Source organism: Myotis daubentonii, chromosome 21 (genome assembly GCF_963259705.1).
Source record: "Myotis daubentonii chromosome 21, mMyoDau2.1, whole genome shotgun sequence".
Taxonomy (NCBI): domain Eukaryota; kingdom Metazoa; phylum Chordata; class Mammalia; order Chiroptera; family Vespertilionidae; genus Myotis; species Myotis daubentonii.
Genome location: NC_081860.1, coordinates 16,319,638 through 16,344,299, shown reverse-complemented (window position 1 = coordinate 16,344,299; position 24,662 = coordinate 16,319,638). Strand labels below are relative to the sequence as shown.

The 24,662-nt window shown below is 41.2% G+C and overlaps 1 protein-coding gene across 2 annotated transcripts in view; it reads right to left on the bottom strand.

Annotated features, from left to right (window-relative positions):
* The window catches only part of LRRC28 (leucine rich repeat containing 28), a 41,246-nt gene extending 16,723 nt beyond the window's left edge, over nucleotides 1-24,523 (bottom strand). Inside the window, exons 1-6 of one of the 2 annotated variants that reach the window (XM_059678323.1) lie at nucleotides 24,414-24,523; nucleotides 22,597-22,824; nucleotides 19,561-19,601; nucleotides 16,810-16,847; nucleotides 16,047-16,184; nucleotides 2,255-2,461 (exon numbers count right to left, since the gene is read on the bottom strand). In XM_059678323.1, coding sequence (XP_059534306.1) covers nucleotides 2,255-2,461; nucleotides 16,047-16,184; nucleotides 16,810-16,847; nucleotides 19,561-19,601; nucleotides 22,597-22,764 — 592 coding nt within the window. In that variant the 5' untranslated portion in view covers nucleotides 22,765-22,824; nucleotides 24,414-24,523. Of the gene's footprint in view, nucleotides 1-2,254; nucleotides 2,462-16,046; nucleotides 16,185-16,809; nucleotides 16,848-19,560; nucleotides 19,602-22,596; nucleotides 22,825-24,413 lie in introns of those variants that run through there. The other variant, XM_059678324.1, reaches the window with a different exon arrangement.
* Nucleotides 24,524-24,662: the final 139 nt, after the last annotated feature.

The following is a 24,662-nucleotide window of genomic DNA, read 5'->3' as shown; positions in this document are numbered from 1 at the left end:
CAAAGGTAATATAAATTACCTACATGAGCCCAGTCAGTGTGGCTCCATGGTTGAGCGTCGACCCATGAACCGGGCGGTCCAGTGCCCACACCCAGGTTGTGGGCTCCATCCCCAGTGTGGGGTGTGCAGGAGGCAGCCAATTAATATTCTCTCATCATTGATGTTTCTCTCCTTCTCCTCTCCTCTCTCTGAAATCAATAAAAACATATTAAAAGCTAAAAAATAAATTACCTACATGAGGCCTTTTACAAAGAGAACTTCTCAGCCACTTTTTCAGAATAATGAATTTTTTAAGTGCTAGCTTCTTCAAATACTCACACGCTCCACAAAATCTTTTACATAATCATATTCTTTCCGATCTATTCAACTTTTGCACAGTAAGATTTCACAGTGAATTGTAATTTAATCAGATGCTTTATACAGAGTGAATCAACAACTGTTAAATTACAATAAGTGGATTTTAATGAATTTGAATGACTGAAGTGTGCCTTTGTTGCTGGTTTAAATATGCAGGTGTCAGTATCTCTAAATCGAATTCTGTCCCACAGTTCAGGTAACAAAGACATTATTACAAGCAATGGGCTCGACACTGTGCTAGGTTCTTGGGGCACAAAAGTGAAGACACACAGCTCCAAGCCTTGCTTACAGTCTTGGGAAACAATAAAGGTAGTTCATACTGACTGCGTGCTTATGCAGTATTTACGAGTGATGGTGTTTTAAAAGAATCTTATTTAATTCTCAAGAGCAGTATGAAGTAGGTATTAATATTGCCCTGTTACTGAGCCTTATACAAACGAAAAAGCCTTTCAAAGCCCAAGCTCACACAGCTATTCAGCGGCAGAGCTGGAATTGAAAGGTGGGGTGGCCTGTTTCACTGTGAGTTAGACAACCTCCGTCAACAGATCATTCCACAGAAGCAGGGCGCTCCCCTATAACCAGGAAATGGTACTACCGAGCAGGCTGCATGGGTGCTGTGGATGCCCGAGGACTGGCACTGTGCCCAGCATCCAGGTGAGACGTCAGGAGGCATTGCCAGAGAGCTGAGTGATGAACAAAGTGTCCAGCTTCCTTTAAAAGCCCCGATCACTGTGAGCTGGTTCTGTCTTCCGGATTAGGGCAGGGATTTCAATAAATCCCAGGAATTCCTTCAGGGAAGATCCTAGGGAAGGAGGCTCGTGCTGACTGTCCAGCACAGACTGGCGGGCTTCACACTGAAATTTTTTTAAGTGGCACTTTTGTTAAAAGAATTCAATTCTCAGTGAAAATAAATGTATTGTTTCATTAATGGCCAATGTTTGTTTACATACTAGTATATGATGTCAGAATGGGCCAACTACATAAGTCTGCAGTGGAGAATGTTACTGGCCAGAGTGACATCTCTTGTGTTTGTTCATTTGTTTTTCACCTGAGGACATTTTCCCATTGATTTTGAGAGAGTGTGGAGGGGAGGGGGGAGACAGAGAAAGAGAAACATTGATGTGAGAGAGACACATTAACTGGTTGTCTCCCGCAGGCTCCCTGGCCTGGGATCAAGCCTACAACCAAGTTACATGCCCTTGACTGGTATTGAACCCGGGACCCTTCAGTCCATGGGCCGATGCGCTATCCACTGAGCCAAACCGGCTAGGTTCAGAATGACATTTCTAGCTCAGTCTTTAAAAATGTCTAGTCTGCTTACCTGGCAAAGCTAATCATTAGAACACCCGATACAAATGTTTCCACATAGAAGCCATATCTAACAGATATATCTGTACTAGAGGCCACCCTTTCATGTTGCTCGATAACCCCTGTTAGTTGCATGGTTATCTACATATAAAATATACTACATATGTGTACATATGCATACAGGGTGTCCCAAAAATGCACACACACTTTAACCGCTGATGGCTCAATTTTGAACATGAAATGTATTTTGATAAACACTGCCTTTACAATTATTCAAAGTGTGCAGGCATTTTGGGGGATACCCTATAGATGTCAATCCTTTCTCAGAGTAAATCACCTCATATGTCACATGTTTTGTCCCTAATCACGTTTTTTGCACAGATTTTTTTTTTCTTTTAATCTCAAACCCTGAAATGAACTTTGCTCCCTGGGCAATCCTGCCTTCTTCATGGCAAAGATGGACTGAGAGAGGAATCTTCAAGACAAACAGAATGAAGAAATCTAACTCCTCCTTCCCAGTCGAGGAGCCAAAGGTGTTCTGTCTTACTCCCTGGCCTCTTTGCTTTCTCGTATCCACGCGCTCACTTACCCAGCGGCAAAAATGCAAGCCGGTTTCCAGCCATGGAGAGCTCATTGAGGCTGGGCAGCTGGCAGAGGTGGCGCGGCACACACCACAGCCGGTTTCGGTCCACGGTGAGGTACTGCAGAGAAAGGCACAGGTGAAGCCTCTCGGGCAAAGCTAGCAAACGATTGGTAGAAATGTCTAGTGTCTGCAGCTCCTTCAAATCGCCAACCTCTACAACCAAAACCAAAATTAAGATAAATCGCATCCTGGTTACATGGGTTAGGTTGAGCAAATAAAATGAGTCAATACCGCAACAGTTCAACCAAATAACACCAGTAGCTGCAGCTATTCCCATAGATATGAATGCGGAGGCACGGGGTTGAGGTCTAGTATGCAAATGACCCAACCTGGGCAGGTGTCTTTAAAGGAGCCTGCCAGAATTGTTTTTTTAAATATGTTTTTTATTGATTTCAGAGAGGCAGGGGGAGGGAAAGAGACAGATAGAAAGAAACATCAGTGATGAGAGAGAATCATGGATTGGCTGCCTCCTGCACAACCCCTACTGGGGATGGAGCCCACAACCCCGGGCATGTGCCCTGACCAGGAATTGAACCATGACCTCCTGGTTCATAGGCCGACGCTCAACTACTGAGCCACACTGGCTGGGCAAGTATTATGTTTCTTTTTAATAAAATTGTCTATAATTAATTTTATCCTTAATAGATTTAACATTACTGACACCTTCAAAAATATTCATTGATAAGTCATCTTGGTATTAGTGTGGTATTACTGATAGAGAGTTTCAATGCATTCTTTTTAGCATATTAGTGGGATCTTACTCTTCCCAGCTGGTCTCCCTGTCAGCACCCCACTCCCCAAGGAGTAAACATCCGTTTGCAGACTGTATTTCCTCCGTGTGCCTAGAATAACCCTAACTTCACGGCTGCCTGTATGGTTTCCTTTTATGCTACACCTACAATACCTTACAACTTGGCAGCTACTTATAGAATATCCCGAAAATGACTTCCCTGTTGCCAACGCAGTAATGACTTACACGAAGCATAAAAATAACACGGGAGTGCCATTTCTACAGAGAAAGCAGTCGGCTCCCTCGACCATCATTCTCTGCTGATGCACACTGACCTCATCTGAAATTTAAATGGGAATGGGAAGGAAGCCACCCATTCCAGGCCAGGGCAGTGACCACAGAGTCAATAACAAGGATGGTATTTTTCAAGCACTGGCTTTTTCCGGTGCCACGAAGACAGCTCTAATGGAAGCTGCCAACCACAGCAGGTAGGGGAGAGCACACAGAGACAAGAGGACAATGTTTCAGGGCCAGGTTCCGTTCTGCGTAACGGCGTGTCCCTCTCTATGCTCATTCGCTCGCTCTAGATTGGCGGTGGAAGGCTCATACTGACACGTAGCAATACATTCAAGCCATAACCCTGTCACTCATCAGCCGTGCCACTTGGGTGATTGACTCAAATATTTAGATCTGGTGGTTTGATGTTTCAAAAATCATCTACAGCCCGGCTGGTATGGCTCAGTGCTTGAGTATCGACCTATGAACCAGGAGGTCATGGTTCAATTCAGTCAGGGCACATGCCCAAGTTGCGGACTCTACCCCCAGTAGGGGGCGTGCAGGAGGCAGCCGATGGATGAATGATTCTCTCTCATCATTGATGTTTATCTCTCTCTCCCTCTCTGTTCCTCTCTGAAATAAAAAATATATATATATTTAAAATAAAATAAGAAATCATCTATAAAAACACCAGAATAACATGTACATAAAGTGATTAAATGAAATATCCATAGATTCAACAAGACATGGCAGAAAACAATTATTTTTCAGCTCATTAAACTACACAATATTCTAAATGTAAATTCTAAATATAAGTGCCTTTTTAATTATGCAGTTTTATCACAGAATCAATTATGAACACAGTATGTTCATGTTTGTTATGTCTAACCTAGAGAAAGGAGCTCTTAGAAAGTAGATGATCTTTCAGAAAATGGGTAGGACTACCTTGGTGAAATAAAAAAAAAATGAAAACCAATCGTACGGAGCTTGCTATATATTCATAAGAATGTGTGGCAGGTTATGTTTAATAACAAACAATCACAAGAAAGAATAAAATTAACAATACCAGAAAGCTCACTGAAAAAAAATCTATTAACTATGCATTTGTCTAATAGAAGTAACAGCAAACAAGCAATTAAGAAGGCCTCTTAATTAGGAAAGACGATTACATATTATTTGGGGTTTTCAAATAAAATGCTCTGAAACACTCGACATGGGAGAAACACAACGGACACTGATAGGACTTAAATAGTTATGTCTGGGTGTCAGAGTTGGCAACTAATTCCCAATAGAAATTTTAAAATGTGAAAGACATACTTCAAAAAAAAAAATCACAGTTTTGACATTTTACCTGGTGCTTTGTGTGCAATTAAATTATGCCCTAAAGTTTCTTTCAATGTCATTCAAAATAAGTTACTTACCAGGTGTTTATTGGTTATCTAACCAAATGGTTGATTTGACCCTAGTAAAATGCCCTGAGACTACTATAGAAGATAAGAAAACGTTTCTTGAAAGTGCTCTCCCTGAGGGCCAACTATAATCTAACCCACCGCTAGACTGACGTGGCCTCTATCTCTTCTTTAGATACAGCCTGTCTTTGAAATGGAAAAGCATTTATTCTAAAACTTAGCATCTGTCGCACTGCTTTGTGTCAATACACGAATTGCTACTTAGAAAAACCCTTTATTGTCTTTATTCAGCAAGATTAATGGAGACCACATACGCCGATTTTCATTTCTATGTTATATTTTAGTGACTGTCTGCTTCCCAGATTTCTTCCAGGTAGGCTATTTTTCCTCTTCACCGAGGTAGCACAATGGAGTTTCTGACCTGACTGAGATCACCAGGTGGCCATTGTTGGCATAAAACTATTATAACCGCTGCCTCAAGAAATATCACAGCATCACAGTCCAGCATAAAAGCTTATTTTTTATTTTATTACTTTGAAGAGAATAAATACAAATAATCCGTTTTACACTATCTGAATAAAATATCATTATAATGATTGCTTTCATTTCACTTTCTAAACTCAAATTAGTATAGGGAGTCCGGCTGGTGTTGCTCAGTGGTTGAGCATTGACCTATGAACCAAGAGGTCAAGGGTTCGATTCCCAGTCAGGGCACATGCCCGGGTTTCGGGCTCGAACCCCAGTAGGGGGTGTGCAGGAGGCAGCCGATTGATGTTTCTCTCTCATCGATGTTTCTCTCTCTCTCCCCCTCTCCCTTCCTCTCTGAAATCAATAAAAATATATTACATAAATGGCTTAAGAATATTTCAAAAGAGTGGGGCTCAAGGCGGTGTGAAGAGCTGGGTGAAGTCTCTCCACCAAAAACAAGCAGAACACTGGACAAAACTGTAAAGAACCAACTATTTCAGGACTCTGGAAACCACCCAAAGGCAGACAAATTTGTAAGTGTCTATTCTTGGGAACCTGTTAAAGCTTCATTCAAGAACAGTGGGAGTCTGCAGCCTTTTATTGCTTGGGGTGGCTCCTCTCCCATCCAGGGCCCGAGCTCAATCTCAAAAATGTGAGCTTACCAAGGCAGGGCTGCTGAGGAACGGCTAGGACAGCCAGCAGCCTGCAGTCAGAGCGCATCCTTGACTTGGGGGTTGGGGGAAAATCTCACAGCTTTTTTTTTTTTTTTTTTTAGCTAAAAGTGGCAAATGGTATAGAAAAAGAAGAGGAAAGCATGTGCTTTGCTAGCCTGGGATTGCAGACCCCGCTGGAATGAGTGGTTGAACAGCCATAAATTTAATTGGGCGATTCTGGAAAGGAGAGAGCAGATGAAGTGCTAGATACGCTCTCCACAAATCCTTCCACAACCGAGGAACCGTGTGTCCGTGTAGGGAAGACCCGAGAGTCTGCACAAAGTCACCAGCAGAGCAGATGCGACAGCTGACACCATCTGAAGGCACTTGACAATCCACACACGTTTCAAGTCGCGTAAGACAGGAGCCTCGCGGGCTGGAAGTGTTTGAGCGAGCTTCTTTCCAAATCAATGGCTGCTCCTCAGCTATACACAGGGGCTGCCCCTACGGAGCCAGGTTAAAAAACACAAGACTAAACTCTGAGCAGCTACATACCACAGAGGGGGAAAGAGTCTGAAATTTAAACCACAGAAAGGAACAAGAATTTAAAAAATAAAACAACTTCCAGAAAAATAAATCAAAATCCAAAGTTGTCCCAATATGTTAACTAGATTTTCCAGTTTTCCACAACAACAAAAATACAAGATAGCAAAGTGTGACCCATAACCAGGGGTGCATGGGGGAGGGGGGGACGTGGGGAGAAGCAGTCAACAGAAACTAACTCTGAATGGGTCCAGATGTTGAACTTGGCAGAGATTTCAAAGCAGCTGTTACAAATGTGTTTAAAGAAGCAAAGGAAACTATGTCAAAAACTAAAGAAAACTATGATGACAATGACTCAATCAATAGAGAATCTAAATAGAAGAAAAAAAAAAGAGCCATAAAAAGAGCCGAGGAGAAATTCTAAAGTGGAAAATACAATAATTGAAGTAAAATAGTCATTAGATGGTCTCAGGATCAGAGTTGACATGGTGGAGGAAAGAACAGTAAACTCAAAGACATGTCAATAGGAATTATTAAGTTTGGAGAATAGAAAAAAAAATCAACAGAAAATGATCAGCGCCCCAGAGACCTGTAGGATACCATCATATCTGTAATGGGAGTTCCAGAAGGAGAGGAAAACGAGAAAGTGGGAGAAAAAAATATGTTAAAAGACAATGGCTGAAAATGTTCTACATTTGATGACAAGCATTAATCTACAGATCCAAGAAGTTCAATGAATTCCAAGTAGGAGAAACACAAAGAAATCCATATCTAGACACATAATAGTCAAATTGCTGAAAGGTAAACAAAAATAGAAAAGATTCTATGAGAGCCGTAGCTGGTTTGGCTCAGGGGATGGAGCGTCGGCCTGCGGACTGAAGGGTCCCGGATTTGATCCCAGTCAGGGCACAGGCCCGGGTTGCGAACTCGATCCCCAATGGAGGGGTGTGCAGGAGGCAGCCGATCAATGATTCTCTCTCATCAGTGATGTTTCTATCTCTCGCTCCCTCTCCCTTCCTCTCTGAAATCAATTAAAAAATATATTTTGTAAAAAAGTAACTGTTAAGGTATTGTTTTAAATTTTTTATTACTAGCAAAAACAGCAACATGAATAGAGTGCATTTAAGAAATTAAATTTACTGAGGCTGCCAAAATATCTGTATTCTAGTTCTTTCCAAATGTTTTGCGTTGCCTAGTAACCAGTGGATACCATTTTGAGTCTCTGACAACAGAGACCTCCCCTCGGCCCATCTCTTTGGCAGCCAAAACCTTGTTAGGTCAGTGCCCTCTCTCAGGAACGCAAAGGGAAGGCCAGTAGCAGAGGAGCTCTGAGTCAGTTTCCGTGGGATGGTGGAGTTTGAGAGCACTGAGCACACTGGGAGGCAGAGGCCTGAGATAAGGGAGGGAGGGAAGAGGGAGGAGGCCTGACGAGGACTGGACATCTGCCCAAAAGGTGAGGAGCAGACCATCTTAAGAACGGACTATTTTTAAGGATTAAAACCTGACCACTTTTGGTCAAGAAATCCACGATGGTCAGTATTCTTTCTTCCTAAAACTTCTGGATGGCATTTATACAACACAAAAATCTGAATCCTAAAGTCGATATAATTTGACTCCTGAGTTTACATTAAATCCCTTTTGTTGCATTTTGTGACTCATACTGCTCTAGTGTGACTCAGAGCGTCCAAGTGGTAGAATTCATTGTTCAACGATGATCAGGATCACTGATGAGAGAGAATCATTGATCGGCTGCCTCCTGCACGCCCCTCCATTGGGGATCGAGTTTGCAACCCGGGCCTGTGCCCTGACTGGGATCAAATCCGGGACCCTTCAGTCCGCAGGCCGACGCTCCATCCCCTGAGCCAAACCAGCTACAGCTCTCATGGAATCTTTTCTATTTTTGTTTACCTTTCAGCAATTTGACTATTATGTGTCTAGATATGGATTTCTTTGTGTTTCTCCTACTTGGAATTCATTGAACTTCTTGGATCTGTAGATTAATCCAGCGGGCCCTCATTTGACAATGAAATACATCAAGGTTTGCGGGAGCCAAGAAGGGACCTCAAGACTCTACTCCAAATTCAGAGGCAATGAGCCTGAAGACCAAGGCTATGCCAGGCAAGAAGCACCAACAGGAAGGTCAAGTGGGAGCAGACAGGAAAGCAGCCAGCGCTCCAACATTCAAGGAAGCAACCGGGGCCAACCCCCCCGGAGCACAGGGAGGACTCGAACCCTAAGGATGCCCACAGTGCAGGAGACGCAACCGCCACCAGCCGCGCGGGGGCAGGGGCAGCCTTATAAAACCAGGCGTGTTCTTCTTTTATGAAGTTTATCTCTGTCAGCGCTTTCTTTCATTTCCTCACACAAAAGCACATTACATTTGTATCTTATCAACTCTGTTATATCAGGCTAATTTGAATGGTATTACACACACATACGATAATTGAATAGAGTGAAGTAAATTTGATGCATTTATTTGTTCACTGAAAGAGAAAGTGCTTTTTACAAGTTTACACAATGCCCTGGCCGGGGTGGCTCAGGTTCCACCCCTGGGCCCGGTCGGGGTGGATGGGGCACATGCAGGAGGCAACCAATCGATGTAACCCACTCACATAGATGTTTCTCTCTCTCTCCCTCTCCCTCCCTTCCACTCCCTCTAAAAGTCAATGGGCAAAATATGTTTACACAAATACAAAATTAAAGCTACAAAAAAGAAGGGTGATTTTGGAAAAGGAAACAATCTATCATTTAGTGTGAATGCGTGTTTCAACAAAACTGACTTTTATTTAGATGGCGTGGGGTAGCTGAGTCCCTTTAAATAGTTAGGGATTTGTAAAGTGCGAAGCTCATGTAACGTCACGTAATGTAATCTGTGTTTTCCACAGATCCCCACGGGTCCACTTACTTGAGAAGCCCATGCTTTCTGGTTGGGTGCCAGCATGCCCAACCTGCCCAGTAGTGCATACTTGTATTTCTGTTACTAAATTAGGAAACCAGAGCCGGCAATGTCAAGGCCAAGAGCGAAGAGAAAAGGTTCGGCAGCATTAGTCCACACGGCTTCTCCAAAGCAAGATCATTGTAAGAGATTTAAGTTTTAATTAGAAACACCCAAGTAATTTAGCCTAATAAGAAGCAATACTAAGAGCTAATTAAATGAAGACAAAGGGAGAAATCAAGACATTTCACAAAAGTAGCCTTCTACATAGCCTGAATCATCCTGTTGAAAGGAAATGAACTACCACCACGTGAGACTTAACGTCTCAGTGACTGGGACTGAAATCCTGCCAGCTCTTTCCTGAGGAAGAAATGGGCAGTTGTCCATTACCATTTTGACTAAGATTTGCTAACAGGCTTTACGTAGAGCACTGGTTAGAGCAGCAGTCGCCAAGCGGTGGTCCGTGAGGTCCGAAAGGTTGGCGACCGCTGGTTTCGAGCCAGGGGTGGGGAACGTCTGGTCCATGGAATCATTTCGTCTGGCCCTGCCCAGGCGTTAGGGGTGAGTTAATTAAACATCTGACCAAATGCAGCAGGCTAATTTTTAAGTGGATCAGTTTGTATGGCCTGAGAAAGTTGTTATATATATCCACGTGGCCCTTGGCAGATAAAAGGTTCCCTCCTCCTGGGTTAGAGAAACTGGGTAGAACATTCCAAGAGACTCGAGTGGAGAAACACTAAAAGGGTTTCAAGAGAACAAAATCACTGTGCTGAAGTTCAAAGTCATTTTTAAAATGACATAAACATATAGAAGGATAAATATGAATTTTCCACTTTCCAAATTTTACTTGCCCCTAGTTAGCATGTCCAAGAGGTTTAAAAAGGCAGTGGTTGTTAATTAACATTCCTGGAAGTATTTGTGAACGTATCCCAATCCTTTATCAAAACCTAAAGAATCTTAAAGATATTGGGAGAATTTTAGTTCTAGCAATAGCTGAATAATATTATTCTTATAAACATTTTGTTAAATATTGATACATTTCAAAGTAATATTGATTTTAGTTTTATGAAAGAATTAAAAAATTAAATGAATATTTGCTACAAAAGCTATATTTTTATGTGGGTGAAATGTATTTAATGCCAGGATATGTAAATCACAGAAAATTAAATAACAAAGTTTGAGCACATAACAGGCACTGAAAGACTTATCAAAGATGATTAAAAAAAAAAAAAGATGTTCACACTACTTTAGCAGTACAGAAATTAATTCTTGTTTATAAAAAAGCCACAGAGACAAGAACAAGCTACAGTGTATCCATGTAACAACAACAACAAATAAGTAAATAAATAAGTAAATAAGTAAATAAATAAGTAATAAAGGCCACAGAGAGAAGGCCCTTTCCAGCACGCATCCTAATTGTCTGGTGTCCTTTCATCTAATATGTATATTTGCATGATCTCTATAGGACACTGAAATGCATTGAGGTGATCTGTGAGTCAAAACCCAGAGCCTTTATCTTCTTCTTGCTCAACGCCCCCGGCCAGGAGCTGGCCATCAGTAAATAGCAGCAGCAGGTACACGGGGGGGGGGGGGGGGGGGGGGACAAACAGACACAGCTTCCCTCTTCTCAAGTCTGTCCATCCTTCAAGTCTCCCGCCTCCGAGTACAATGCAGAGCGTGTCATCTGGCTCCTGGTCTGGCCCTTCACTGTCCCTGTGTTACTGACAAGAGGCACAATGTTGTGGAAGGCACAACAGAATGAGAGACCCAAGCTTAAAGTTCTAAGTTACATAAATAAAGGCAAGAAATTGATTGAGTCTGGCCGGTGTGGCTCAGTGGTTGAGCACCGACCTATGAACCAGGAGGTCACGGTTTGATTCCCGGTCAGGGCACATGCCCAGGTTGCGGGCTGGATCCCCAGTAGGGGGCGTGCAGGAGGCAGCCGATCCATGATTCTCTCTCATCACTGATATTTCTATCCCCTTCTCCCTTCCTCTCTCTGAAATGAATAAAAACATATTTAAAAAGGAGAACTAGGTTGAGTGATTAGAACTTATACTGGCTAGTATAATGATCTCCATGGATACAAAGTCCTCCATTCCATCTTTACCTTCTTATTGCTACCATATATGCATAAACATATACACACAGCTGGAATGCCCCAAAAGGAAGAAAAATAAACTATTTTTGGTGGTAAAAAAAAAAAAAATCAATGAAATTTGATTTTTTTTCTAAAGAAATTTGGAAAAGAACAAAGTTGAAGGAATTACACAAGCTCACTTCAAAACTGCCTATAAAGCTACAGTAATCGAGCCAATATGGTATTGCCATAAGGACAGACATAAAGACTAATGGGAACAGAACATTTGAAATAAACCCATATGTTCATGGTCAGTCAACTGATTTTCAACAAAGAAAAACTAGTCTTTCAACAGACTGTGCTGGAAAAACTGAATATCCCCAATCTAAAAATATCTGGACCCTTTCTTCACATCGCATACAATAATTGAAAAATTTTTGTGACCCTAGATTTGGTGAATAGTTCTTAAATGTGACGTCAATAGCATACTCCAGCAAATAAAAAATACAGGTAAATTGGGCGTCCTCAATTTTTAGAATTTCTGCTCTTCAAATGATAGATATTTCAGTTTCCCACACTGAGAATTCCATGGAGCTTTAAGAGTTGTGAATGTTCAATAAAGCAAAAGCCTATAAAATTAATGTCACTCGGTCCCTAGGCCTCCATCTGCTTATCCACTGTGGTAGCTGAATTTTAACTTGATGGGTTGTGATAGTCCTTCTACCACTAACATCCAACATCAGAGTTTATGGTAACTCTGATGGCTTTGATTTTATGAAGGGCATAATGACAGCCTTGGAAATCCGCGTTCTGTTTCTAAAAGGCATGACATAACAGGGCATGAGGGTTTACATACTGTGTATATTACATAATGTTAATTTTTTAAAAGGGATAATAAAAAGTATTAAACAAAGAACTGTGATGTCAATTATGTGTGGAGTGTGGCGGAGAACTTGGTAACAACCCATATCAAACTGAATTTTCTTTAATTACTTCTATTACATCAACCCTTGGCAAATCATACAGCTTTTCATTCACTAAAACAGTCATTAACTTCCAAATTACTTGCAGAATAGACAATCTGATTTAAATTAAAACCTTGAACAGATTAAACCATAATTTATAGATGAAGTAAGCACCACGCATGTTCCCATAACACATTAAAAAAATAACTTTTTTACATATTGAAGACACTTTTAAACTAATACTTATTTCAGCACATACCCTATATCCTACCTGTTCATTTTTCTTCACAATTACATAGTTTGACATGAAGCTAGAATTTTCTGATGTCATAAACAACACCTCTAAAATACTGCAAGTTGATTTAGACCCAAAAATAAAATTAAATTTCTGAATTGCCAATAATAGGCTGTGTCTTAAAAACATGCAACCCAGGCATGTGCCCTGACCGAGAAATCGAACCGTGGCCTCCTGGTTCATAGGTTGATGCTTAACCACTGAGCCACACTGGCCGGGCAGTACTCTCTTTATAGTTCCCATAGAGCACCACGCCTCTACTAGATCAGGTGAAGAAAATTAATTATATGCAGAACGGAAAGAGAAAAGGCACTGTGTGTGAGGCGAACTTGGATAATCATCCCTTAAGATTTCAAACTGGATCTCTACTGTTAGGATGTTAGCTGCTTTTCAATCTTTTCAACAGAGGAACAGCCCAGGCCTTCAGCAGTGGTATGAGTGGTAGGAGAGGATTTCCAAGTCTGAAAGGCTAACTTTTCTCCTTTTGCCTTTTTTTTTTTTTTTTAAGCATCATCATGCCCAGTGGGTGTGGCTCAGTGGCTGAGCAGCAACCAGGAGGTCATGGTCTGAATCCCAGTCAGGGCACATGCCCGGGTTGCAGGCTCCATCCCCCGTAGGCCTGAGCCTCGCCCGGAAGAGTCGAGCCGACCCCTCTACTCCTTTAAGTAATCAAATGAGGTAACGCATCCTTAACAGAGCGCAAGGGCCTGTGGACCAGGGCTCCGCTCTTTGGGCCTGGGGGTGGCCCTCGGGGACGCCCTGAGCGGCTTGGCTCTGCCCCTGGGGTCTGGAAAGCCCCGTGCAAAAGGTGCACTCCCTGTATCAGGAGACATTCTTATTTCCAGAGGCGGGGACTCAAGGCCAAGGGAAATCGGTACAAACAAACCTTGTTACGCTGACCTTGATCCTCCCGGCCATTTCCCCACAATGCACTGTCCTAGCCCAAGCCCCGCCGCCCTACCAAGTTCTCACAATGGACTACTCTCTGTCTAATCCAACATGTGAGTATTTGGCTCCAAATGCTCTTTGGGTCTTCACTTTCCTCATGAAGGCTCTGAGCACATGTCACAATAACTAATTACAAGTTGTGTACTCTCCTGCAAAATGCATACCACTGAGGGCGCTCATGAAACCCTTGTAATGCATTCTGAGATCCTAATCTTAAAACTCTCTATATCCAGTAGATATTTCAAATATGCTCTAAAATTATAAATACTGACTACGATCTTATATTCCAAGCGTATTCAACCACAACGAATACACATAGTAAAATGTTAAGTCTTTCGAGGGAATATAACATGTAAGAAGTCTAAACGGCCCGGCCGGTGTGGCTCAGTGGTTGAGCGTCGCCCTATGAACCATGAGGTCACGGTTCAATACCCAGTCAGGGCACATGCCTGCGTTGCAGGCTCCATCCCCAGTGTGGGGCGTGCAGGAGGCAGCCAATCAATGATTCTCTCTCATCATTGATGTGTCTATCTCTCTCTCATTCTCCCTTCCTCTCTGAAATAAAAATAATTTTTTTTAAAAGGAAGTCTACATGTACTAGCATGGACTAGGTAGAAGGGAGATCAATCACACAGCCACATGTCTATTGTCATCAAATGGAGACAACATGGCATCCTCCCATTTTTAAAAACTATAATTAAAATACATTTTCGTAGTATGTGCGCAAACATAATCAAACATTTGCAGAGGTGTCCCTAGCCCCTCACCCATTCAAATGATAACATTGAAACTACCTCATACAGAGAGATATCAAGTGAATCAGATAGTAAGACCTAGTCCATTGCTATTCATGATAGCCTAGAAAGAAGAAAAAAAGTCTATACGTGGCTCAAAATACATTGCTATTGCTGCATATAATTTTACTCAAGACAAGCAAACACAAACACAGACACCAGAAATAAGCTAAGAGATAAAATCAGGGATAAATGCCTCCAATCTATTAAGCAACAGGTGTGATATAAATAAAAAATTACATGAAAGGCGTCAGGAAACCTATGTCCTTCACTGGTGAGTAGGAAGCAGGCAACGCTATTGGCCGCACATCCTTAACCTCCGAGAGTATATAATGGAAGGAAATGGCCACATTCTACTGCAAAACGTCTTACGTTACAGGAAAAGAGAATAATAGAATACAAAGAACAATGGCTTAACAGGGAATTCTAGTCTCATGTTACTTAAACATACATCCAAAGGGCTTACAAACAGTGTTATATCCATCCATGCATTTTGATTCTACAATATATCTTTGTAAGCCCCATACAGGAAAATTTAAAGTATCATTTTAATGATACATTTTTGAGGTAATCAACAAAGGAGAATCTAATTTCCTAAATATCTGGATATGTGAACCTGACAAAGGTAGAGTGATGAAACACCACTGAGCCTAATTACCAACGATAAAATCTAAAGGAAAGACCATATTCCTATATTATATTGAAAATTCTTGTATTAACTATAGCTTTGCATGTTTGGAGTAAAATTATATGCAGTAATAGTAATGTATTTTGAATAGAAAGTTTTGAAAAGACATTATATGAGGTTAAGAAATTATTTTTTAAACAGACTAACTGCTACACCAGTACCATTTTTGTAAGCAATATTGCACCTCTATGTGAAGGCCAGTACATCAACTACTGACCAGTACAAAACTAATCATGTATTGTGTATTCATCAAGAAGTTTCTCTACTTGCAAAACTTTGGAGAAAGTATTCCTTAAATCATAAAGAAATATTATGACCAAGTATAGCAGGCTAATTTTTAAGTTGATAATTGTGTATGGCCTGCGAAGGATGTTATAAATACCCACATGGCTTGGCAGAAAAATGATTTCCCACCCCTGGTCTAAAGGTATGTCACAATCTAATAGAATGTTCAGTAGGCAAAACTGACCAGTAAGCCTAAGATCAAACTTAAATGGTGCTGCTAAATTCTTGTATGGTTTCTTATTAAATCACATCTTATTAATGTACATCCGTTATCTCACTGGAGAATGAGAGAAAACACTATATATCTGCCTTTTTGATACTAAAATGATCACACCGTGCAAATTTCCCCTAAATTCCCTGATGTGAAATTCAGAGCTGAACTTCAGATGTGAAGTCGCTTTTTGTACAAATATTTCACCAGAGCAGTGATCTGAAGGCCAATGCTCAATTGTGGTAAGTGTAGCTCCAAAACATAAATGCCTTCTTCTTATGTTTGCATCCGGGAAACCTGTCACATTTCCCCCCACATTTCTTAGCTTCACAGTCAAACAAATGGACAATCAAATACTTACAAATCTTTGCAAAGCCCACTGCCTAGACACACAGTGAGAAACATGAATGAAAACAGACCGTAAGAGAAAGAGACCGTGTGCCCCCAACTACGATTACCTGGAGGTAGGAATTGCAGTTGGTTATTAGCTAATCGGAGATGACGCAAAGCTCTCAGACGACCAATTTCTGGGCAAACGATTTCTAAGGCATTGTCGCTAAGATCCAAACACTGGAGTTTTATAAGGGATCCAATGGCTTCAAAGAGAAAAGGAGGGGAAAGGCAAAATCAATTTGATCCAAGCGTTATGCCCTATCTTTAACGCAAGAACTCCAAGTTAAAATATTTGCATACTTAGTATCACCATCTCACAATGTACTAATAGAGTTGTTCCCTAAATAATAAAAACATACATGAAACTAAATTTTATGGAGGTGATAAGACTTCTACCTCTATATAAAATATGACTTTAAAAAAAGCACAAATCAACATTTTTAAAACAATGCAAAATACCGCTTGAATAAAAAAATAAATTCATGAAACAATATATAAGGATGTTTTCAATCTAACCAAAATTCTTAACTGGATTTACTGAATTTAGAACTTGTCATTTTGTTATTTACCCAACAACAATATATCTAAAATAATTTATCTAATCATTATAACCATTTTGGACTCTATTAATGTCATTCAGTCATAATTCTTAACTGGATTTACTAATTGGGGGAAGAATCTGTGAAACAAATAAATTAAAGATGGTTTATAATTAAAACTCACCAATATACCAACCACAATAGGTTTAAAGACACTATCTGTTCTACTATTAAAGGAAAGATAAACTATAGTGTCTCCTAACTAAAAGTTGTAAGTGCGCTTACTTACCTTCTGGAATCACAACTATGTTATTTGAATGAAGGTACCTGGGGAAAATACAAAAAAAAAAAAAAGCTGTTGTTATTCAGAACTTCTGCTACAGAATGCGTTTGTAAAATGCTCACTTAGAAATACATCAAATATAAAGGGACCAAACTTTCCTTAACGCCCTATTCTAAGTACATAACACAAAATATACTGTCATCACAGATAACTAATAATACTTTGAAATATTTTATGCTGGGATTGCAAATATTAAAACTATCTATTGATTTAATTGCTATTTTATTTTTGGGTTTTTTTAAATATGAATTTTTATTTTCTTTTTAGGGCTTTTTTTGTATTTTTGACATTTTCTGTAATAAGCAGGGATTTTTATCTTTTTTTTTAATCCTCACCCAAGGATAATTTTCAATTGATTTTTAGAGAGAGTGGAAGACAGAGAAATATCGGTGTGAGAGAAACATATCGATAATGGTTGACTCCTGCATGAGTCCTTGACCGGAATCGAACCCAGGACCCTTTGGTCCCCAGGTTGACGCTCTATCCACTGAGCCAAACCAGCTGGGGCTTTAAGTGCTATTTTAAAATAAAAGATACACAAAAGAAAAACTGGAGGTATTTTTTCAACCTCATAATACAAACTAGTTTCCTACTTCGTTTTAAATTATTCAGGTTTTCAGAGATACAGTTATGGTGTAAAGAAAAGTCAGCACTTATGTGTACAAGAAAATGCAACTTTTCCTTTCTAAAGGATAACGGCACAAAATAATCAAACCAGAGATATTTCCAGTCAGCAAGCACGCTTACTGATAACCAAGAATTCTGGAGAGATTACATACTCATCATTTGTAGTATCTGTACAAATACGCAACTGTCAAGGCACAGAATTTCTTTTACAGCAAAACGAATTTCATAAACAAGGATCAAATTCTTTTCATAAAAAAGAAAAAAAGTTCCAGGCTGACAAATCCAGGCGAAGTGCCTGCAGCGCCCCCTGGTGGAGATTTTGCACAATCAGAAGCAGCCCACTCACATCAGAGTAAAATAAGGACCACTGGAGATCATACAGTAATAATTTTTAAAATAAATTTATAGCATTGATTTTGAGACAAGAAAACTAGACTTTTGAAAACTTTATTTTCAAACCTATCCTTTTATTTATTGTACCCCACTATGCAATCTTCATAAAATCTTTAAAAATAGAATTTCAAAATATTCTTCTCCATTTTAAAGTCTAATTTCAAGTGTGACACAGAATAAGAAAGATAGAAAATAAACTTAAGAAGATTATTCTATGCTGGACCAAATTAATTTTGAAGTAGGTATTAACCTGCTGGGTCTAACACAATTTAAATAATAATTACACGATTCCATGTTCCTTGTTTTGTGTACATAAAATGATTTCACATTTTATTTTTTCTTAAAAATTTATTTGTACTGATTTCAGAGAGGAAGGAGGAGGGAGAAAGAGCTAGAAATAACAATAATGAGAGAGAAACACTGATGGGCTGCCTCCTACACACCCCCTACTGGGGATCCAGCCCGCATCATTGATGTTTCTCTCTCTCTCCCTTCCTTCCTCTCTGAAATCAATAAAAATATATTTAAAAAAAAAAAAAGAATCATTGCTATTAGAGTGGATCAGAGAGCAGGCTCTGCGCCTTTAGAGCCATGTGATCAGAATGACTTAACCTCTCGCTTTCTCAGTCTACAGAAGCAGATGGTAATAGCACCAATTAGAACATAGAGATGTAAGAGATAAATGAATCAACGTATACAAAGCTCTCTGAATGGAGTTCAATGAATGCTATTGTTATTGTCGTGAGAATTATTATTATATCATGAGTCATTTGTAATCATAAGCTTTAAAGTCCAGAGAAGTTGAAATGGTGTTTTTGATGTGACTAAGTGTTCATCATGTTCATAACACAGGAACCCTCATTCATTGCTGGTGGGAGCGCAAGCTAGCACGGCCACTTTGGGAAATGGTGTGGCAGGGTGTGTTTTGTTTAATAAAAATTAAGTATAGACTTTACTTAACAGTAACATGCCCATGTCAGTTTTTTTGTTCTGACACATGTACCATGGAATTGGGAGATGTTAACAATAGGAGAAACTGGTTGAAAGGTATAGTGGGCCCGTCCGGCGTGGCTCAGTGGTTGAGCATCTATCTATGAACCAAGAGGGCACCAGTTCGATTCTTGGTCGGGGCACATGCCTGGGTTGTGGGCTCCATCCCCAGTGGGAGGCGTGCAGGAGGCAGCCACTTGATGAATTTTCTCTCTCATTTCTATCACTCTACCCATCTCCCTTCCCCTCTCTCTCAAAATCAATAAAAACATGTTTTAAAAAAATAAATAAAACAAAGCATGGAGGATGCAGGTAAGGAGGCTTTTGCCATACATTTTAAATCTTTTATAGATTTCACTGTTTATATCAAGTATCACATGGAGTAGTGGTAACAATAATAAATGTTGCCAGTTACATGGACTATCCGGAATGATTCTGTGACAAAGATTCTGCAACCAGAAAAATTGAACTTTTCAGCGTCTTCACCACCTTGAAGTGAGATATTGAAAACACAAATTTAAATGGTTAAAATACTTTAAAAGACTTTTGGGCTTAGCGGAACCAGAGGTCTACCATGCTCGTGATACTAATAAGTTAATACATGAACATCATATTTCCTACTATTTCAAGTAACTTAAAATTATTTTTATCCCTGTTTTTTTAAAAAATTTGAATAAACATACTCACAGTTCCACCAGGTTTGGAAGCTTCTGAGCAAGGTTTTCTGGCTGAAAATGAAAAACTCAGAATTAAATTTTATTTTTGAAAAATGCATAAACATTCCTAAATAGCTTACGCACAAACCAGTATCTTTTCGAGGGCCCTGATCAGGGTGCACGTGGGCGTTGATGTATCTCTCTCACATCGATGTTTCTCTCCCTCTCTCTCCCCCGCCCTCCACCCCTTCCACTCTCTCAAAAAAAAAAAAAAAATCAATGGAAAAAATATTCTCGGGTGAGGATTAGCAACCATCACCACAAAAAAGGAAGTGACATTGTTAATGTCATACTGGGATTCTGATCTATTCAAATACTTAACACAGTATCCCAAGCTGTTTCCATCCACCCATCCTCGCCCTTTCATGATGATCAAACAGCGCTGCGTGTGAACACTGTTCCGAAGTCAGTGAAGCATTTACCGAGAAGCCGCTCTTGATAAAACCACCTTTAGCTTTCAAATGCCAAGAGCTGTGATTCTGTCCCTCAGGTTCTGCTGTCACTGTCTGCCATGAGGCCCTTCCTGACAAGTCTTGTCTCCTGGGTCTGCCCCAACCCCCAAAATGTTTCTATTAGCACCGTTATCTTCCCGAAGAAGAGGAATATACACCTCCATGTATTGGCACCCAACAAAGACTCCTAGAAAAATTAGAGAACTTGTCCAGAAAGCAGGCAATGCTGACTCTCATCTAGGTCTGCCTGCTGTAATAGCAACATCTTACCTGGCTAACTCACAGGACCGGTGGTCACTTATTTTTTCCAGGTGCCCACCTGACTCCTGCACATCCATTCTAATCTTTCCTTGACAAGCTAGTCGGGTTGTTGTTGTTTTGAGTCACAAAGCTACACAACTGAGTACTGAATACAGTTTCTGCTGCCATCTGTGCATCGCTGTGTCTTTATTAACAAGTAAGTACGCTGGGCTTTTATCTTTAAATAAGCACAGTGACCGCGGGAAATTGCAATTTATTACAACACTGGGATTTGGGGGGAAAAACTCCACTAATTAGACTCCGCCCCAAAAGCCTGGTAAGCAAGCAGTCTCTTGCCTAGGCTGTGGCTGACACCTACTGGTGTCCTCCAATACCGTTCTCTGTTTCCTACCGGCACATGTTAGCGATAGAGCCAAGGAATGAGGGGAAAGTTATACATTTTAATTCTTACGTGTCCATGGGGTTTACATAAAGTCAGAGACTTGATAACTATAAATTGATAACTAAAAAAGCAAAGGGTGGTGGGCGGGTTCAAGTCCCAGTAAGAGCGCATGCAGGAGGCAACAAATCTCTCTCTCTCTCTCTCTCTCTCTCTCTCTCTCTCTCTCTCTCTGCCTTGCTCCCTGAAAATCAATTTAAAAAACTGTAGTTATGCTTTGGGTTGCTAAACTCTGATGCTGGATTATGGATGCCACACAAAATAGTTTATCTTGATCCATAGAATTTATACTAAAAAAACCTATTTTAAAAATCTAACTATGCCCTCAAAATAACATACATACCAATACGCTAACTGCTATAAATGAAAGATACATATCGATTTACTTCCAGAAACAGCAAACACAAGCCAATTTTATAGGTATTTTATATAGATCAAGAAAACTTTTAGAGGAAAACAGTCCATTATATGAAGCCAATAAGATATACGTTCAGATATTTAGCAAAGTCCAATACAGAGAAAGGAATGAAGAATGGATCAATTCACACAAAAAAAGACACCATAAATGATCTAAAATGAATAAGAACTCGAATTCATATAAAGCAAATCCATTTAAAACACAGAGCAAATTTCTTTCTTTTTTTAATATTTTACTTTTTTAAAAAATATATTTTATTGATTTTTCACAGAGCGGGAGAGAGATAGAGAGCTAGAAACATCGATGAGAGAGAAACATCGATCAGCTGCCTCCTGCACATCTCCCACTGGGGATGTGCCCGCAACCCAGGTACATGCCCTTGACCGGAATCGAACCTGGGACCTTTCAGTCCGCAAGCCGACGCTCTATCCACTGAGCCAAACCGGTTTCGGCAGAGCAAATTTCTTAATAGTGAAAATGAAAAATCTGATTTGAACATTCTCTTGAAAATAATTACAAATAGTTTTCTAAAATCTTCTATGTCATAAAATTTAGGTTATAATGATAACTATGTGCTTATTCCTAGAACATAAAAAGAGTGAATCAGATGTTGCTTTTGGGGCAAAACTTTTTCTGACAAATAGGATGATAGCCGGATTCAAAATCATTAATGATCACAGTGCAATCATTAAAAAGGTTTTTTGTTTTTTCAAAACACTCAAAGGGCTACATCAGGCTTCCCAAACACCCATCTTAATATTTTAATCTTCAAATCATTCTTTTTAAAAAATCATTCTTGTTGGTCTTTCTCTTCCTTACTTTTTTAAAAATATATTTTTATTGATTTTAGAGAGAGGAAGGGAGAGGGAGAGAGAGAGAAACATCAATGATGAGAGAGAATCATGGATCGGCTGTCTCTTGCACGCCCCCTACTGGGGATGGAGCCCACAACCCGGGCCTGTGCCCTGATGGGGAATCAAACCGTGACCTCCTGGTTCCTAGGTGGAGGCTCAGCCACTGACCCACACCAGCTGGACTCTTCTTTACATTTTAATTGGTCCATTCAATATTGTAACATCCAAAAGATCATCTAGGAAGCTTAACGCACACAAAAAAAGTCACAGGCCAAGACACAGGCACAGGCTAAGCAAAGAGGGGTTTTGAATGGGGGCAGTTTGGTAAGTGGAACATTTGCGAATATTTTGCTTCCCTACACGGCTCCTCCTGTCACCACACAACTGCGGGGTCCTGAGTAACACATTCTCAGCTCACGTGGACCCTCTGGATGTGGATTTATAGCACCTGCTCACATAATAAGAGAGGACACCCATTTCAGTCTGACGGTCTTAAGACAGGGAAAGTGCACCTTGGTCAGGAACACGTTCTAGAGGGTTTTATTTTATTTTATTTTTTAAAGAACGCAATAGAATACTGTACCAAGGTGGTCAGCGAGTTCCTTTTCATATAGAGTCTCTCCAGGAACTGGAGCCCTTCGCCTTTGAGTAACTCCAGCGGGAAGTGGTCGAGATTCCTGTAGTTTAAAAACAAGTTCTTGTGCTTCTCCAGCCTTGCCACCGAGATGGTCTTGCCGAGCTCGGACGCCATGGCTGAGCAGATCCCATCGGGCACGCGGCAGCACTACATCCTGTCAGAATCCGTCCATCTCTGAGGAGGAGAAAGACCAGCGAGTGATTATAATACCGCGGACAGCACTGCCAGGCAAGCCCGTTAAGCACACGCAGCCACTGCAGATACTAAAAAAGAGAGTCATGCATTGAATCCCCATAGTTTGTTCTCATAACAACTAAATTTGTCAGGCGTATTTAGAAGATTAATAACCATTTCATAAAAATACATCCCCTATTTAGGAAATATTTATTACTCAGTAGAAATAGTCCTAATTGAAAAAAACACACAGAGTCTTGAAATTGAGATCGGAATCCCTAAGACAAGAGACTGGTTTCACAACGGGCAACCAAAGAAACAAGCTAAAAATCGGATACAGCCGGGGCCAGTGTGGTTCAGTGGATACAGCGTCAGCCTGCGGACTGAAGGGTCCCGGGTTCGATTCCGGTCAAGGGCATGTACGTAGGTTGCGGGCTCCATCCCCAGTAGGGGGTGTGCAGGAGGCAGCTGATCCATGTTTCTCTCTCATCGATGTTTCCAACTCTCTATCCCTCTCCCTTCCTCTCTGTAAAAAATCAATAAAATATATTTTTTTTAAAAATCGGATACGGCAAATCCTCATTTTTGTACCTAGCTTAAGGTATTTCAAGAATATTTAAATATGTATATAGAATATAGCTACATCAGCCCGGCTGCTGAGGCTCAGAGTTTGAGCTTCGACCTATGACCCAGGGGGTCAGGGTTCGATTCCCAGTCAAGGGCACATGCCCGGGTTGCGGGCTCCGTCCCCAGTACGGGGCGTGCAGGAGGCAGCCGATCCACGATTCTCTCTCATCGTGGATGTTTCTCTCTCTCCCTTCCTCTCTGACATCAATAAAATGCATATAAAAATAAAAACTTAAATTAAAAAATTTAAAAAATAATAATGCCGTTTTCCAATGTGCATTCCTCGGCCACATACCTCCCTTACCTGGGTATTTTTTTTTTTACGCAAAGTCCCTTCACTACCTCTGACCGACAGTTCAACGTAAACGACAAGGGGCATAAGTAATACTTTCAACAATAAATATTTATTTAAAAAAAAGAGACTGGTATAGCAAATAAAAAGAAAATAAAAGAAAATAAAAAGGAAACGACAGCCTCAGCATTCACCGCATACAACTGCACCTCCACACGAGTTTTCTTGACAGGTAAACACCACCCCACGTTCGTGTGCTGGGTTTTTGTTTTGTTTCTTTTTTCTTAAAGAAACAAAACCTCCCATTTTAAGAATATTTCGCCCATTGGAGGCAGGGTGCCTTCAAGGCAAGGCAGGAGCCCCTGAGACTGGCTTCGTTACTTCCTTGGGAAAAGCCACTCCGACGCCCCAACACGGGACATTGCACATGCAAAGCATCTGTCAAAGGTCATTTTCCTCCGACGCCCCGACTCAAGCCCCAGGTGCAGACAGGTGCTTTGCGGGCCCAGTCCCCGGCCCCCAGGGACGCGGAGGGCCCGGCCGGGCCCGCTCGCCCCGCGACCCACGCCCCGCGGCCCGGACGCTGTCGCCGGACCCAGCCTGCGAGGCGGAGGCCGGGACAGAGGGCCTCGCCGCTCCCGTCACCTGAGACTCGGAGGCGCACACTCACCTGGGCGCCGGCGGAGAGAGCGCTCCCGGGCGCAGGCTGAGCTGGGACGGCAACCGTGGGGCGCCGGGCGGGGCGGGGCGCCGCGGAGGGGGCGGGGCCAGGCGGTGAGGGGCGGGGCGGGGCCCTCCCTGCCGAGAGCTGGGAAAGCGGGAATGGCGCGGGAGGACGGAATCTCGCGATAATGTCCCCCTGTTCTCGCGGTCTCACGATAGGTGGGACGAGACGCTCGTTTTCCAAGCCATGTGGCCA